General features: G+C 40.0%; 1 protein-coding gene across 16 annotated transcripts in view; it reads right to left on the reverse strand.

The window, feature by feature from the left end:
• The window catches only part of TENM2 (teneurin transmembrane protein 2), a 643,539-nt gene that overhangs the window by 48,133 nt on the left and 577,735 nt on the right, over positions 1 to 17,671 (reverse strand). For all 16 annotated transcript variants that reach the window (XM_027682931.1, XM_027682929.1, XM_027682927.1 and 13 more), the window contains one exon: positions 5,595 to 5,741. In XM_027682931.1, coding sequence (XP_027538732.1) covers positions 5,595 to 5,741 — 147 coding nt within the window. The remainder of the gene's footprint in view (positions 1 to 5,594; positions 5,742 to 17,671) is intronic.

Below are 17,671 nucleotides of genomic sequence, written 5' to 3' on the forward strand. Positions count from 1 at the left end.
TGGTACACATTTTATACCCCAGCCCACATGACTCACCCTGGCCCCCACCCCCAGCAGATTTCAACTCCTGATTGCATTTAATGCTCTAAAACTGACTATTGTACAGGCTCTGGGAAGGTATTTTCTGCGCCAAGAGTATTCTGGGTATTTATATTGAGAACTTCATAAAATCTTTTGTCTGTGCTGAATTAGAGACCCCCGCTGAGGCAATGCTTGTTGAGGCAAGCTAAATTACATGATTTGCTTTTGTGCTGTGAAATACTTGTATTATCTTAAATGTCACGAGCCTGATGCAGTATCAAGTCAAAGGATTTGTAATTTTCTAAAAGCAATTTTTTTCTAAATGTTTATTGCAGGAAGACACTTCTCTTTTCCTTCTATTTTCCTTCTGTCTAATTTCAGAGATGAGTTTTCTAAGACAACTCAAATAAACAGCCTTTCAATCAGTCAAGTGCACTGTCCTGACAGTGAACTTCTCTAGAAATGTATTCTTCTCGTGAATTGAAGAGATTTCATACTGGAGCAGATAGCTGACTTTCTCTCATTCATTATCTTTAATGTATTGTGCCAAACAGAATTACCACCAACTGTACTTCTTGGTGGGGTTACAGCTATAAAGTAACAAACCGAAGGGCAAAATTTGCCTTCTGAGAGATGCACATCTCTCTTTGGAAAGCCAAGTTGAAAATAAATTAAAATGTATTTTAAAAAGAATGTCCCACTTTGCATAACAAATAAGAAATTCCTCATTCTATTTAGCTTAGTATTCTATACTGCTGTGGGTTGCTTCCTTTCCTTCCCCTCCCAATTTTAGTCCAGATAATTACATTTTGAGGAGAAATGTGATCTGGGAAGTGATAATAAGCAGTGATTGCATTTAAGCCTTTTTTTTATTTCTTTCCTTTTTTTTTTCTTTTTTAACCTGCCTGCACCTGTCCTCTCCATCCTGATCAAATCTGAAACAAACCAATTTAGCAAAATTTTGGTTATTTTCTGTTTTCCTTTCTCTGAGATTACACAACTGTATTGCCAGTAAAAAAGTATAAAAATGAGTAATTTTAAAAAATGCAAAAGGTGAAAGAAGAGAGAAAGAAGGAAAAGAAAAGCCTAGAAGGAGCAACCCCAGTGGGCAATACAGGCTCCTGGTAGGGCTGCTTCTGCAGAGGCCAGGGTTCTTAAATATCTCTCCCAAATTATCCCAAGATGCTCAGAACAAAGACCCCTAAAACATAATGGGTATGAGCTGCATCCAATACCTTGTGAAAATATTCTTTAGAAAAGATATATGAGTTTTGCTATGCATTACATTGTCTAATGTACCCGGAGGCACTATAAGGTCTAAGGTGAAATCTAGTTAAACACACACAATTTAAGGAGATACTAAAAACATTTTTCAATTTAGGAACAAGCAAATTATGTCAAAACAGTTATTGCAAAAAGATGAGTATAAAGAACCACTGCAGAGATTTCCTTATGCAGTATGTCAAAAGAAACAGGAATTTAAAAAGTAGCATATCCTCTCCCATTCCTCAAAATACCATCTGTAATGCCTTAATTTCCTAAAATAAATCCACAGTGAATTAAATGGGTTATACGTGTCTATTGGGGGGATTATATATTGTAAGTACAATTATAGGTCTTAAAATAAAGCTATTTCTAAGCGCTCCAAAAGATGCTTAATAACGATTAGATTACTGAGGGACTGATTAAGGAGAGATATTGGCTTCAGAAGTGGCCACAGTGAGGAAATTGTGTAATCCAAACATGGTTCGAAAAACAGAAGTACTTTCCAATTTAAAGAGAACTTAGAAGCGAGTCAATGCCACAATTCCCTTCCTTTTCAGCCAGGCTTCCCCCTTAAAGACAAATAAATAAATAAATAGATAAATAAGAGACTTTCAAGTTTTTTCAGCAAAACACCATAGTAACCATAAACAGGTTTATAATGAATTATAGAATCACAAAATGGTTTGGGTTGGAAGGGACCTTAAAGACCATCTCTTTCCACCTCCTTGCCATGGGCAGGGACACCTTCCACTAGACCAGGTTGCTCCAAACCCTGTCCAGCCCAGCCTTGAACACTTCCAGGATGAAGATCTTGTTACGCCTGTATCTCGTTTGACCTGTGATGGTGAGGACAAATGCAGGTCCAGTGCTACCTCAGGTCATGCCCAGCTCCACCTGAACAGCCCTGGGAGGATAAAACAGCTTTGGACACCTCTCCTCTCTCTGCTCTGGAATCACATTTTATTTATGTGAGTAATCCACATTGACATCTCATTTAAAATGAAGATTTTTAAGCCTCAGCAAGACAGGGACACATCTGCCCCTTATAGGAATAAACCAACGAAAGAGCATTAAACTAAAACAGAAAGAAAATATTAAGTATAATCTTTCATTTTTCTCTTTTTGAACTACAGTGTGGAGTTTGCATTGTGGCAGATAATAAGACAAAGCAGGACAAATGGGAATCCCTCTGGAGCCAGTGGCAATGCTCTTCCTGACATCCATGAAATGAAGACTTGGCCCAAGGCCTTTGAATCTGATTGTGAGATACAAATTACAATAGGAATGGCTGAACAGGGAGAGAGCTCCAAAATATGTTAAATTTGCTGCCACACGGGGAAGAATGGAAGACAGAAAATGATAATTCCCTTTCAGTGACATGCTGAAGGAACTGCACTTTAACAACACACATAGATGGACAGAAAGGAAGGAGGTTCAGTTGTCTGAAGAAGGACCCCATTTAGGGAAAAAAAAGTATTTTTAGCAACCCTACTGCCTTCTGAAAGAACAGCTTGCATCTTCAGTACTACCCCAGAACTACCTGCATATGTTAACAGAGCAGAGCTGCTAATGGAGCAGCAAATGAGTTCAACACTTTGCTGCAAATAAACTCAGCTGAGTTTCAAATGAAAAGAGTGACTGGAAGGAGAGGCAATTTCTTTAACTTCCTATAATCTAGCATTTTATGTGAAACTTGGGGTTCTGGTAACTAGCTGGATCTTTAGCATTGATTCCCATAGTACAGTTTGCACTTCGTCTAATGAGAAAACTTAATTTTATCTGCTCCTTTCTATACACAGTCACAATAATGTAAAGGTGCAGTTCAAAGCAGAGAGCACACATCCCTTCCAGCCTCTCCATTCCTGCATGCTCCCCTACAAACATACAGGTCACAGGACACACTCCTGGTCAGGTGTGTGGTGATCCAGACACATAAAGAGCAGCACAGCTCAGGCAAAGGCAGAACTGCACTCTGAGATATTGAGCATTAAGTGATTAATGCTATATTTGAGTTGTGACAGTTTGACAAACTGATGGTGATGACAATGGCTCTGTCCTCACAGTGCATATTGAAAAGGACCCCACACTGTCTCAAAGAAATCTGAAACTCAAAATATAATCAAGCAAACTGCAACAGCAAAAATCACCAGGGCACGAGAGAGACCAAAGAGCTCTGCAGTGCCACAGTCTGTGGGTAACTCAGCCTGTGCCAGGCACAACACACAGGGTGGCAAAATCCAAGTGTCTTTGGTTTTTCAGGTATGCCTGGCAAGTGTGTGGAGAAACAGCAGCTGAACAGGTGTTGAACAGCAGCTGAGCTCCCTCATACAAGCACTCTGTAGAAACACAGTAAGGATGAGACTATGGGAGAGCAGGAATGACTGTTGAATTAAAGTGCTGAGCTCAGGGTCAGAAGACAAGAGGATTCATTTCTGCCTTTATCATAAAATCCCCATGTGAAAATGTGGGGGTCAAAGGGACTTCTCAGGTTATCTGGACCTTGGAACAAGCATAAATTTTCAATCTATTTACACTCACAAGAAGCGATGAGCTATAACCTCTCTAGTCCCTGGAAAAAAATGACTTCAGCCTGCAAGCCTTGAGAACATCTGAAGAGTTCCCCCCTAAATCTTTCCAGCCTTCAGCCTGACCAACCTGTTTTCTTTCAGGTGCTTTACTATGGTAAACCAGAAACCACACACCTTGCATGATAATGGAACATAGGATTTCGCAATTATTAGTAATACATAATATTAGATGTCTACTGTATGGCATAGTCTATGTATTCTTTGCCTTCAATGAACTACCATTTGCCTTCTGTGAACTGAGTTTTAGAATTCTGCAATTTTACATTAGGATGAACAGCTGAATGGTCTCACTGGTCATTTTTTTCCCTGTTTGCCTGTCTGTTATACAAGTGCAGAATAATGTCCTGGATAGATAAACAAACCTCTTATTCCAGTATTTCTAAGGTCCTGTTTTCCAAGGTCATTCCTTGCTTTGAGGACAATGCAATGATACATCCATTTTCAAATTGTCCTTTATAATCTTCAAAGTCTGTAAAAACTGCAAACCTAAGCAGTTCACCTTTTAGTTTCTCCCAAGACAAGTTTAGTGGGTTTTTTTGGTATATTTAAATGCCAATAATGTAACTTGGCAGTTAGATTCTGCTCTTTACGATTCAGTTACAGCTATAAATCAAGTTCTAGTTCTCTGAAATTGAATCAGCTTTAGCACTTCTAAAATACTTCCATAAGCCCTGATCATGTGAAACCAAGGAACTAATAGAGGATTTTCATATTAAAACTAGTGGATGATACTCAGATGTGGTTCATATCATGTAATCAAAACCAAAACCCCCTGTTTTCTCAGTTTGGGACTTACAAACAATTTCTAAACCCTGAAATCTTATATAAAATTAAAGCAGTCATCTTAATGACAATTTTACCCTAGAAGAAGCCATTCAAAGCAGCCAAATGTTTCTTTGCAGTTTTAGGAAACATATTTATAAAACATTTATTAAGCAGCAAACAACAGATGTGCTCTTTAGATTAATCACTGGCCAAAGAAAAGTGAAGGAGTCTCAAGGAAGAAAGCTGTGTCTGATGTTTGGTTTTTAACAGAGAGCAGGAGCACATGAAAAAGAATTTATGTGACTTACTAAAGACATTGCATTGCAAGCTGCTTCAAATGAAGGAGCAAATTAAGCAATCTTGTTTAGATGGCACAACTTCTCAGATCTGCTTTCAGGACAGTGTGGTCTAATACACCATGGAAGGCTCTACAAAACTTGATAAAGTAAAACCATCTTTGGGGGGAAACACAGGACATATTCTATATTTAATAGGATAGGCCTGATAAAGAGGAGGGAAGACACCTGCCTGCTCAGCACACCTCGCTCAGCCCTTCTAAGCCTGGCACGTGAACTGTGCAGTGTGACAGGAAGTACCAGGCACTGGCACGGGCTGGGCACAGCAGAGCACGCCCTTGGCATAGACGGGGCAGGACAAACACTGCTAAACACCCTGCCCTGTCAGCTGCTCTGCTGTGCACAGGCACGGGGAGCTCTTCTGCAGCCCACGGGCACCAGGAGCCACACAAGCAGTGCCGGTGGGCCGGGCCACGCTCCCCACCCATGGGGTGTGGGGTGGGACCGAGCCTCCCACCCGCCCCATCACGGCCACAGCTCCCTCCCTCTCCTCTGCTCGGAGAGAAAGGTAACACCACCGCTGACAGCAGCGACTCCCAAAGCAGGTGTGTGCAACCCTCTGCTCTTTCGGGGCCGGGAATCGAAAGGCTTTGCTCACCTCCCTCGTTATCCTTGTTGTCGGCACAGGCGGTTTCCATGGCGACGCTGCATCCCGGCCCCCTCCAGCCGCTCTGGCAGACGCACTGCCAGCTGTTCTGGCCCAGCGTGCACCTCCCGTTGCCATTGCACAGGTCCGGGCATCCATCTGGGAGGACAAACGCAGAAGGTAAGCCCAGGACACACCCACCCCGCCGCAATGTTACTGTGCAGACAAAAAGGTCCTGGTGCTGGGACAAACACTCTCGGTGAAGAAAGGGGACAACTCTGAGAAATGGGGATCTAGCTCGAGCCAAAGGGCAGGAGGATCCCTACCTGCTCTAATACACGCCTTAAGAACCCTGTGAAGGTTCAGACCTTGAGCTGAGAGTCTGCTGACAGAAGATCTGTCTCCTACGTGCACACACATAGGGAGGGGGAACATCTTCAACAAGCTCGTCAATGCTCAGAGGGCTTTTGCATTGTGAGTTGCATCATTCTCCAGAGTGTCTCTAAACACAAGGTTTAAATAAATAGTTTTGTCTCTAAACACAAAGTTTAAATAAATAGTCTTGAAAATATTTTCCTTCAGTAGTTTTAGGATACCTACTTATTTAACGCTAAGTTTACTTATATTATGAATGTAACATTTCACACTTCCTGAAAAACACATTAGAGGAGATATCCCCCAAAAGATGTATGTTTTGAATTGATTATGGATATGACATGACTTATTGTATAGCAAGAGCCGAAATAGGAACAAAAATATTAATTAGCTAAGCTGCTAACAAATGTTAACGTTCTAACAAAAGTCCATAGGTGATAGAATACCTCAGCTGCTTTTTCCTGGAACTAAATGAGTCTCAGGAGGCACTACTGGTATCTTACTGAATATTCATTATGAAGAAGGGTAAGAAAACCAAACTGCAGCCTTGGTAAATACAACTACATCCATCAGTACCCAATCCTCACAAGCATGTGTATTTGTCTGTGGAGGTGACAGAAGAGATTTAAGTGACCTGCAGCAGGTCTCTCACACCACCTCTTCATGTCTCTGAGCAGAAGACTGTGTGGCCATATTGACAATAGGTGTTGGATCTCAAACATTCACAAGCTCTCGTTTGAGTTGAAAGTACAGTCTGATCCTGCCATCTCTACAACCACTGGAGAAAATAGAATAAGGATCTCACTGCTGTCACTTTTAGACAGAAAATTTTACCTCAGAACAGCTCACAAGGGTTCACCTCTCCACCAGCAGTGATGGGTCACTGTTGGCATCAAGACATGCAGGGACCCACTGCAGCTCTCTCAGCTCTCACTGACCGGCTGGGTTAGTCCTTCCCATTTGAAACCGTGCCCCCAAGCTGTGACTATTAATTAAGTATTCCACTCCTCCAGGCATTTTAAGAGCACAAAAGGACTAATGGGCACCCTACCAGACTGTGGATACTCTTCTCATCAATTGTGAGTGAGGAAGGTAGCAGCGAGAAATACCCTGAAAACAAACAAATATGTTTTCTTTGCCTGACAGCACCGCATCAGATGTGCAGCACTGGAGAAAGGCTGAGATGACAGGATGTCACCTTTGTGCCCCTTGGCCTCTGCAGGTAGCAGGGAACAGAAGAAATGGTCAAGCTACCACAGCTTTCCCGTTAGTGCTGAAAGGCTGAAGCCCTCCAGAAATCACTAATTTGGTCTGCTGTGTGTTTCTACAAACCTGTTCAGAAAGCCACAGCTCTGAGTTTCTCTCTTCCTGCTCCTCCCAACTCCTTGGCTGTAGCCAGGTGATGGCAGAGGGCAGTTCCTCTGACCCCACACTGGTTTTCAGACTTCTGCAGGAGTTTGCCACTTATCACAACAGGTCCAAGTCTATTCAGTTCATGTTACACAGAAAGCTATCAGATATAAACAAGTCCTATAAGTTGTATTTCAGTGTTGTTGTGTATTAAAAAAATAGTGCCCCTTTCAATTAAATTTACAGTTACTTTGCCATCATATATCTTAGCTGCAAGAAATTTCACTTACTTTTGCAGCACAGGTAATAGATTTTCAAGACATTTATTTTATCTCTTTCATTTTGTCAGGTTGTTTGAATGACCAAAATGATAGTGTTTGAGGGGAGGCATCACAGTGTAGGACCAATTATTTGTTTTAAAGGAAAAACAAACAGTAATTGTGAATATACACACACGGTTGGTTTTACATCGAGGCACTGAAGAGAATTAAACCACTGAAGCAGTTTGCCTTGCAGCATATGAGCAAGATGAAAACATGAACAGTAGGGAGCTAGCAAAATCCCTGAAAAGTTTTAAGTGCAGCTGGGGATTAATGGACATGACTTTGCGTTTAGTGTAAGGAGAGGAGGCAGCAGCACTGCTATAGACATGATGTTGCTAGGAAACACTATGCTACCTCTCTAGAGCTTATTTAACCACAGCCTTCCAAAGACACACTGTTTGAATAACATAAATATCAGAAGGAAGGGAATGAACAGCGGTAGACGATAATAATAAGATACGAGTACTTGGACAATAATGTCTTCTTTTAAAGATCTATTAAATTAATGATGAATTAACTTCAAAACAGCTTTAAGTAATGGACAACTAACTAGGTATTTTGCATGGTTATGTCTCTATACATAAGGAAAGGAAATATCTCTATAGCATTACAGTCTGCTAGACCAACTAGACAACAGAGCTCCATTATGATCTAGTATTCACAAGTTTTCATCTAAATAAAATTTAAATTTAGGCATTGCACTGACTGTGTCTTTTTAAATTTTCCTACATGTGTATGTGCACAACGAGTAGTACTGGTGAGCATCCTCTGCACACACAGCATTTCCACATGGCTCGTGGGCTTTGATGGCCTTCAAGGGTTTTGGAGAGTTTCATTCTGGAGCCCACACTCAGCAGTGTGCAACCTGCTGGCTTATGAATTCTCTGAGTCAGGCAGTCACAGAGGGAAGGGCTATCAACATCTTATCTTAAGTAACCCACGGTGGTATGAAGCTCTCAGTCACAGCTCAGAGAACGGCCCCTCGTGCTAAGCAGACAGGTTGCTATTCCTGCTGTGCAGAGCAATTTCCCTCATCTTTTCCATTACAGTATGCTTAATGGAAAATGTCAAGAAGCAAGGTTAAAAAAAGAAGAAAGTGCTTGTTTAAAGTGCTAGATTGACAACCTATTTATTCACAGAACAGGCAGAGTACAGGCAACAGCAGTTCAAGTGTCTCACACTTCTGCAGCTGCTGCTAAAGGTGAAACACTAATGCAGCCTCCCTTCTCTCTCAGTCTCCAACTTGTCTGTGGGATTGGAAATTGGGACCTTCAGTACAGGTACATATGCAGTAATTAAAACAGCGAGAAAGATTTCAGTATGCTTCGCATATGAGAGATCATCAGAGTCAGAATCATTATGAATAGCAAAAACCACAATGTGGACAGTGCTTGTTTCAAAAATGGGTAGTGCTGTATATTTTTACAAGAGAATACTCACAGGTTTCATCTACAATGAAATTGTTCTGAGACCAAATTAGAAGGTGATTAAATAATTTTTTAACTCAGCAAATTAATTTCCACTGTCTTGGCAGTACATCAAAAATTCTAATCCAGTTTTGGATAAATTCTGCACAGAGTTCCTTTTCACTCCACTGATACTCACAAACTCCAGGTATACAAATACACCTGTCCAGCTTCCCAGACATACATAGATTTTCCTTTGCATAAACTACTTTAAAATTGCAAAATAAACATTTTAGATAAATTGAAATATAAAATCTGCCCAATTAATTTGTGGTTTAAGTCAGAATCATCAGAACTCCCACTTATGGTGGAGCAAATCATTCTGGAAAGAAAAGAAGGGAAAGGGCAACCAGGGATAGAGAAGTTAGAGAAATCTTGAACGTTTTAAAGTTTTCAAACTTTGAAGGAATAGGTAGCCTCTTAGCATAATTAAAGAAAAAAGGAGAACAGGAGAGATAGAGGAAAAAAAGTAAAATCTAAGTGGTATCTCGTAGCACTTAGAGAAATGGATGATGTTTTTAGCTTGTACTGTTTGTATACGGAAAAAGAAAAGTAAATCAAGAGGTTATGTCTTCTGAGTCCTTCTGATTTTATACTGTTTATCAGCCATCTATCCTCCAAACTCCTTCAAACAGGATTTTCAAGCAGAGGGGGTTCCCAGCACCCCTCCCCATTTAGTGCACATGTGGTGCAGCAACAGTCTGGAATATGATATCTCCTGTTTATCTCTCTGCCTGACCTCCTTTCACACATCCTGATCCAAAGCCCCCTGGCAGGCAGTGAAGCCTTTCCACTGACTTGAAGTGAGGCTGGACCAGGTGGTCCTGTGGGTGAAGAAGCCCTGCAGCAGAGTGTGTTCTACAGCACAGCGTGTTCTCGCTCACAGGATACACACGAGTTTCAAGGGGATCATTTAAATTACATTTAAATCCTCCTCTTCTCATTAGAGCTGTTAACTACAGAGCTGTAGGAAATAACAGTAGTCTGGGCTACGATGGTACCTGAAGAATATAGAGAAATGACATAAAAGCAGTAATGACAATAGCCTGTTTAATTTGGATTTTAGAGGATAATCACTGTTTTCATATTTTCTGTTCATTCCTTCAGTGAGGTGCTGGTATGCCTACAGCTATCTAGCAAATAATAAATGAGGTACATAGAACAAGGTACCTAGCAACATTGAAAATAAAATTATGCTTTTTATTTGCTATTGTTATTTTTAAATCCTTCAATCCCAAAGCCTGCAGGGCTTAGTTAAAGCCAAAGAAAGGGCATACAAATAAAAATGACACAGAGTGTTATGATAAGCACACACAAGTTATTTTCTGCAGAGCAACACTTCAACTAAAAAAAACTCAACCCCCAAAGCAAGTAACTAAACACATGTCAATGCAATACAGTATTTATTGACTGAGAGGTGAGGCCCCTCTGAGTGAGTTTGGACAGTTCCAGAACAGGCTGGAGCCATGCAGGGGCACTATCCCAGGTCTTTGAAGCAGGATAGTGACACTGATTGACAAATTGTTAAGAATTAACCCAGCCTTTCAGTGTAACACAAAGGCCATTGTCACTGCTCAAGTACCACAGCGGCTCTGCTTGGTTTCCAGAGAGGACTCACACAGAGCAGGAGCTTCTCCGTGGCACTGGAGAGTTTGTTACCAACATGCTCTGACTGGCTTTCTTGCCTCTTTTTCCTCTTATTCCTTTTTATTTTTCTGGAGAAAACTTTTTTTTTTAAAACCACCCAACACCCTAAATATTTTTTCAAAGCCAGATATCAAACAAAGGAATGTATAGAATAAATATCTGTTTGCAGATGTGTTGGGCAGATGAATACATGCCTGAGTTAGAACTACAGAATGGCCCAGCTACAATTTTATTTACTGAACAGGTTGAAAAAAAAGGAAAGACCAAAAATTAAGTTTCAAGGACCCTGAAATCCTCCACTCTAATACCTCTTGTGCAGACAAACAATTATGAATTTTAAGTAAGATTCCTTTAATTGCCTGGCACATGAATGTCATAACAGAATTTCCCTCATTCCATCTATGCAATTTCAGTCTTTCACACATAAAGGCAGGAACTCAGGGAACATCCAACTTTCCAAACAAAATAGAGAAATATGAGAAAAACATGTGTGATGTTTCAGAAGAAGAGAAGTGAAGCTCCCACAAAGGGGAACTGCTGGTATTAAAAAGGAAGTTTCAAGAAACGTCACTTGCATCTTTTTGAAGAAAAAGAACAATAGAAAAGATACAGACACACACACAGAGAAAAGGAGAGGAAAGCTCATGTTGCAATATAGGTACCAAACATCTGAGATTGAAAAAAAGCCCAGGGCTGTCAGAGCATCATGCCTTGTTAACAAGAGATTGCTCCCAGCAGAACATTCCATTTTATCCAATTTCATTTTAAGCGACTCAAGCAGATGGGCTCCTGAGACTTTCTTGAGGGGGAGACACCCTCGAGGTCTCTCTCTTGTGCACAACCAACAGAGTTTTTCCTGTCACCAGCTTTTGGTGTGACCCACCCCCTCCAAGCTGCCAACAGCTGGGCAGGGAAAAGAGAGGGACAGTTTGTGCTACACTGTCCTGAGCTTTGAGGAAAACAGACAGATCAATGATCAAAAAATCCATGTCTGCTCAGAAGGTTGAGTCTACACACAGAGTTCCAGCTGAGCCCTGAATCTGGACTACCTGTGTATATAAAAGACAGTTCCAAGAAGGAAGGGAGGCTGCATTATGGGAAGTTCAGTCACAAGACTGAGAAGCCTCTGCAATGCCAAGTGCTCTGTGGCAGCCAGAGGCCAGATCCAGTGCTGCAAATGTGGGATGCCCATGATATCCAAACACCACACAGCCCCCACATCACCCACAGAGGGCAGGCAGGGCCAGGGTTGTCCTGCCTGCACCCTGATATTGCCAACGTGAACATGAAGACACACATCACATCCTGCACTCAAACCAAGGCTCTGCACCGTGGCTTTGTCGTGGCCAGGTGACAACAGTTTGGGTTGTGCACCAGCATAACCACAGTAGTTATGTGGAACATAGGTAAAGACACTGCTGCAGCAGAGCTACATAATTCCTTCTGCAGGCCAAGGAGATTATTTGCTGAAATTCTGAGCAAGAACTAAAATCTGACCCCAGCAGCACATTTCAGTTACACAGTGTATTCTTCTCAAACAAGACTCACATTCGACTCCTATTCATATACCAAATAAAAAGACATAGAAAAGATGCAGTAAAATTTGTATTTAAGATAGCCGAGTCTTTCAAATTAATCTTACTGTAACAAAATCCATTTAGAATATAACTCCAGGTGAAATTACATTCATAAAACCACTACCACAACCATAATCTTTTACTGTATTAATGTTTCTGATATTGCACACGAGGACTGGTATCATCCTTTGTAATATGTAATATCTTTTCTGAGAAAGAAGCCTTCTCGAGTTGGATTTATCTCTAAAATAACGTCTATATAAATAGTTTTGTGGCAGTGTAATGATGAAGTGACCTATCTGACAGGATGTGTAAATTCAGTCAATTGAAGGGCAACAAGCAAAACACTGACTTCATATTTAAAAGAATATATAAGCTAACTACAGTGTAGTAACTAAAATCCCTACATTAATCACAGTGTTATGGCAAGCGGTTTCAGTCATTCTTTCATAAAAATTAGGATTCATACCATAATTTCAGCTTTTTCTCTCTGAATGCCCCGGTGGGTCAAGCAGAGGAGGCTCCATTATCGCTGCCCAGCTTTTCTCAGGACACAGATGCCACCCAGCATTTCTTCTGCTTCAAATTCTAAAGGGAAGGCAGCATCACCAGATCTACTGCTCAGGAAATGTTTTTAAGCAACGCTATTTGTTGCAAGCAAGTTTCAGAGCAGAGGCAGGGGAGGTAAACACCAAGCCAGGTTAAATCAGCCGTTTCCTGCTAAGCTGAATGTACAAATACTTTGAGTATAAGCACACCAGTGTAATCCTTTAGGACTTAGGTAGACAGAAAACTATCCTGCAAACAGGGTCCACACTGGCAAAATTCAGCCAAATTCAACACAATTACACGGATTTCAGTCAGCTAATGTACAACCTCATGTCAGATTGGCTGTAGTTGGACACTTTATATCATACTTAAAATTAATATAAGTGGTTGTTCTTCAGAAAACACGGGTTTTCTCTGGTTTCTAGGTGTTAGCTGACTGCCAAGCATGGGAAAACCCCCTGGATCATAAACTGCTGCTGGTGGCTTTACAGCCCTTCCTGCCTGCTGCAAGGATCATGGATAACTAGGGCTTCTCCTGCCTGAAGGCAGTGAATCACTTGGAAATGGACACCTCTTTTCATCAGGCCGGCGTGAGCCTGATCATTCCCCAAAGAAAGAAGCAGCACTTGGATGTGTCCATCCTAGCCAAATATCACTAGCATCAAATTTTCCATTTCCAAACATTTTTATAAAGTCCTACTAAAACTAAACTAATATTCCAGACCTAATGCAATTTAGGGTTTTTTGGGGGAAGACATTCTCAGTTCAGTCATTAGCTTCAAAATACTTTTTTTTAACTTCACAAACCCTCCACTTAAGGCATACAGGAGGAATGAACTTCTTTACTCCTTAAATGAAAACTTCCACATATATAGAAAAACAAAAATCACTTATTATCCACTTTTGCTCCAAATACAAATTGCATTTCTCTGACCATAACTACTTTAACATACCAAAAGCTTTACAAAACAGAGGAGTTTAAGTCAATCAAAATGCCCAGTAAGCTTAGTCAGCATTTACAGGGACCAAACAGAACTGTTCCCCTTATGTCAGTGCTACTTAATAGTGGTTTACACCAGTATTTCTAATTTGATTTGAATTCAGGGATGTGAGGGAATGGGATGTGCAGGCACAAGTAGGGAACTGCAGTGAGAAAAAGCAGATATTACACACTACATATGTTGCTCAATATGCTAGAGAAGATGCACAGGAAGGGCACTGAGTGGTAACAGCCTGTCCAGTGGGCAATAAGGAGGATTGTAGGGACTCTGCCACAAAAACTATGGGCCCAGGTCTGATGTCTGACCCCATAACAACCCTGCTTTGAGGAAGAGGCTGGACCAGATGACCTACTGACATCCCATCCAAACTGAATTATCTATGATCCCTTTGGTTTTAGAGCCTTATAATTCATAATTCTCAGGGCAGGGAATCCCAGTTTTCTCAGGCATTATTAAAATATAATTACTTGCTATTCATTAGATATTAATGCCTGCATAGAATTTATAATTTAGCAATTAACTTTCAGGTATGCAAATGCAGATCCTGTGTAAGTGCGCAGGTTATCTCTAACAGCAGAATAAATATGAGCCTTAACATAAGTAGACAGTTTCCTCTATTACTGTGTAGCAGATTAGTATGTTCTGTCCCTTGAATTTGGTACAGGACTTTGGAATCCCTTCAGGACTATATAGACATGTGCATTATATTTTGCAGCTGATCTTCTTAAAGTATTAATCACATCGATTCCATGGCTGCACACTGTATGGTTTCAGACTTCAGAGTTCAAGCATTCCAGCTGTCCCAAAGGAAAATCCCAAACAAAAAACCAGAAAGTTGTTAAGAAGCATTGTGGGATAGTTTGGAATGAAAAATAGTAACATACACTAAATGCTTCTCACACTCCTTCTGGCCTGCAGTAATCCTAAATATTCATGACAGTAAAATATTATTAGAAGTGACCAGAAATAACGGATATTTGAATAGTAAAATAAATATATCTCACATGTTTGTTAAGGCCAGAATTTCTGGAGTTTAAATATGTACAAGCATGAAGTATGAAATAATGCCCACGACCTAGGAGCAGTATTCTGCCACAGAGGCAATATATGGAAAACAAATTAAAATAGATAAGCAATGTATTCTGAGTTATGTATTTGTGTATGCTGAGTTGTTTGGCAGATGTAGGATAGAAGATGAATATTTCAGTACATAAACCATAAACATGCCTTTAATTCTAAAGTGCAAGGCACCATTCTGCATTCCTTGTCAATATACATAAGCCTCATGAATATCATGCCATTTTCCAATTTTTATATCTACCAACTGCACAAATAGCTAATAAAAGCTACAGAAATAAAAATGTTGTTTTCATAAATAAACTGGTTTAAATCCTGCATACACAGATGAAGCATAAGTTAGTTCTCTTTTTGTTCCATTTTTTAAAACCTGCCTACATGGTGAAGGAAGAAACCTCATAATCCTTCATATATAGCCAGTTGCTTTGATATTTAAATACTAAATAAATCTGGGAAAGTGATTTTGATCTGCTAGGGAGATCATCTTCTCCATTCCACCCCCAAGAAAGGCAAGAGTGTTTAATCTGCACTTGGAAGAAATTTGGAAGAGAAACGAGTCTTTAGGCTCTGCTTGCTTTACATTAAACGTATTTACTATCAGGCAACTGATGGCTCTGCTCCTCCCCTCGCCTCCACTAGAGGTGTCCTTAATTCTCTGGAACGAATACTTAAGTCTTTCTGCTGCTAGGCAGAGTATTTATTTTCCATTTCTCTGTTGAAGCCATCAGAAGAACCAACAAGACTTTTAACTTGATTGCCTTGCATCTATATTTGACAGTTTTTAAGCCATACCGGGACAGGCAGGTTGTTACTCCTTACACTGGGAGTGTTTGTCAAGAGCACTTCACTCAGGAAGAGAAACACAAGATAAGTGAGTTGGAGATGCAGCCAATACATCTGGAGACTACCTCATCACCAGTTAAAAGGAATTTCCAATAATAAAAATAATAATAATAATAGTAAAAAAAAAATCTAAGGTCTGTACATGGGACAGCTAAAGGACAACGTGCTACAGTTCTGTGCAATTAGTTCTCTCTTTGCAATGCTGAAAATACAGCTTGAGTAGCAGCTCACAGTAAATCTAAACATAAAAGAGATGTCAAAGAAATCTTTCTTTTCTGTTTTCTATCCTGATTATTACTTAGAATAGTTCCAGGGGGAGGTACCAGAACATGAGATCTTTGAAGGTCAGCATTACTGGTCCTCAGTGCTCAAACAAAAAGATAACAGGTTTCCACACTCTGATTCCCACAATTTCAATGGGCTATATTGTCATTGTTCATTGCTTATACATAGTTGAACTGTTAGCACATTTCAAGGAACATGTTAGAAACTCATAATAATTAGGCTTTTCTTTAGCTAATAACCATTTCTTCAAAGCTGTGAAGCCAAGCAGCCTTTTCCCACTCCACAGCAATAGTTTTGAGCAGAAAGACAAGTTCTGCCCTGGCTCGAGCTGCAGAGGATTTCCAGAATGCTCCATGCCATGAAAACCTATGAAGAGAACACCTTGGAACACCAAAATATCACCTGAAGGTCTCTCTCCTGAGGTTTGATGCAGTTTGACTCTATTGAGTTTAAGATCTCCACGGATCGTAATCAAGCAAAGTGAATTCTGGAACGGCTCAAGGTTTCAGAGTAAATACATATGTGGGAATGTGCTTAATCAGGCACAGTGCATATCCAATTTACTGCTGCAAGCAGTCAGGAAGTTTTTGTAAAAATCCTTTTTAAGTGGAAAACCTCTCCTGCAGATTAATGACAAAGCCTTTCTCCTCAAGATACAAATCTGTCAGCGCAAGACTTCTAAGTGAATTCTCCACCTTCCTCTCACTCTGAATGAAACAACTTCCTAATTGTAATTATTTCCTAACCTGGACAGAAGTCACCTAATTCAAGTAAGGGATTGGTAGCAGTAGCCCTGTGAAAGTTGATCTTTAGTAAACCTGTAATCTTTTGTCACAGGGCAAAAAACCAGAAGCAACACTGAAGAGAACAGACATTTTCCTTTTCACTTCACTGTCATTAGTTCACTTTTGAGTGACATCTCTCCTCACATTTTATAACATCTTTATCTCAAGCAATAAAATACAGAAAAGAAAATAAATAATTAAGATCTGAGGGCATATTCTGCAAACAATTTCACAAAATCTCCCATTTAATATCAATGGGAACACTCACCTTAAGAAATCAGGCACATTATACACGACTTGATGAAAGTTTTCCAACTACAATGTTTTATCTCAGAAATGCTGACAAAAATCCTTAGTAGAGTAGGAGAAACTAACTACAAAAATTGAATAAACAGATGCAGTCTTTAATGGAAGGCAAATATGGTAAATTACTCCAGTTCTGCTGAATAAATATTTCCCTATACAAAGCATCTCATACTTTAAACTTTCCATGCAGTAATGCTTTTAAATTAAGTAATGAGGATTTAAGGACTTTCATGGTAACTAGAAGTACAATTACTGGTCTAAGATGACAGAATTTACTTAGAAAATTCTTTGCATATGGAAGATTGAAAGATTAAAAGGAATGGAAAAATAATTAGGTTTTAATAAGCAGTCAATTTTATTTTAAAAAAATTTTCATGTGGTATGAAAATATTAACAATTTCAGGAGACACTTCAGTGTATCCAAAAAGTTTGCTATCTGAGTGATATTTCATACCTACTTAACTCTTTTGATAAAGTGCATGCACTACTGTTTGAAATTAAGGGT

The sequence above is a fragment of the Neopelma chrysocephalum genome, unplaced genomic scaffold (genome assembly GCF_003984885.1).
Source record: "Neopelma chrysocephalum unplaced genomic scaffold, ASM398488v2 Primary Assembly neopelma1_63, whole genome shotgun sequence".
Lineage (NCBI taxonomy): Eukaryota > Metazoa > Chordata > Aves > Passeriformes > Pipridae > Neopelma > Neopelma chrysocephalum.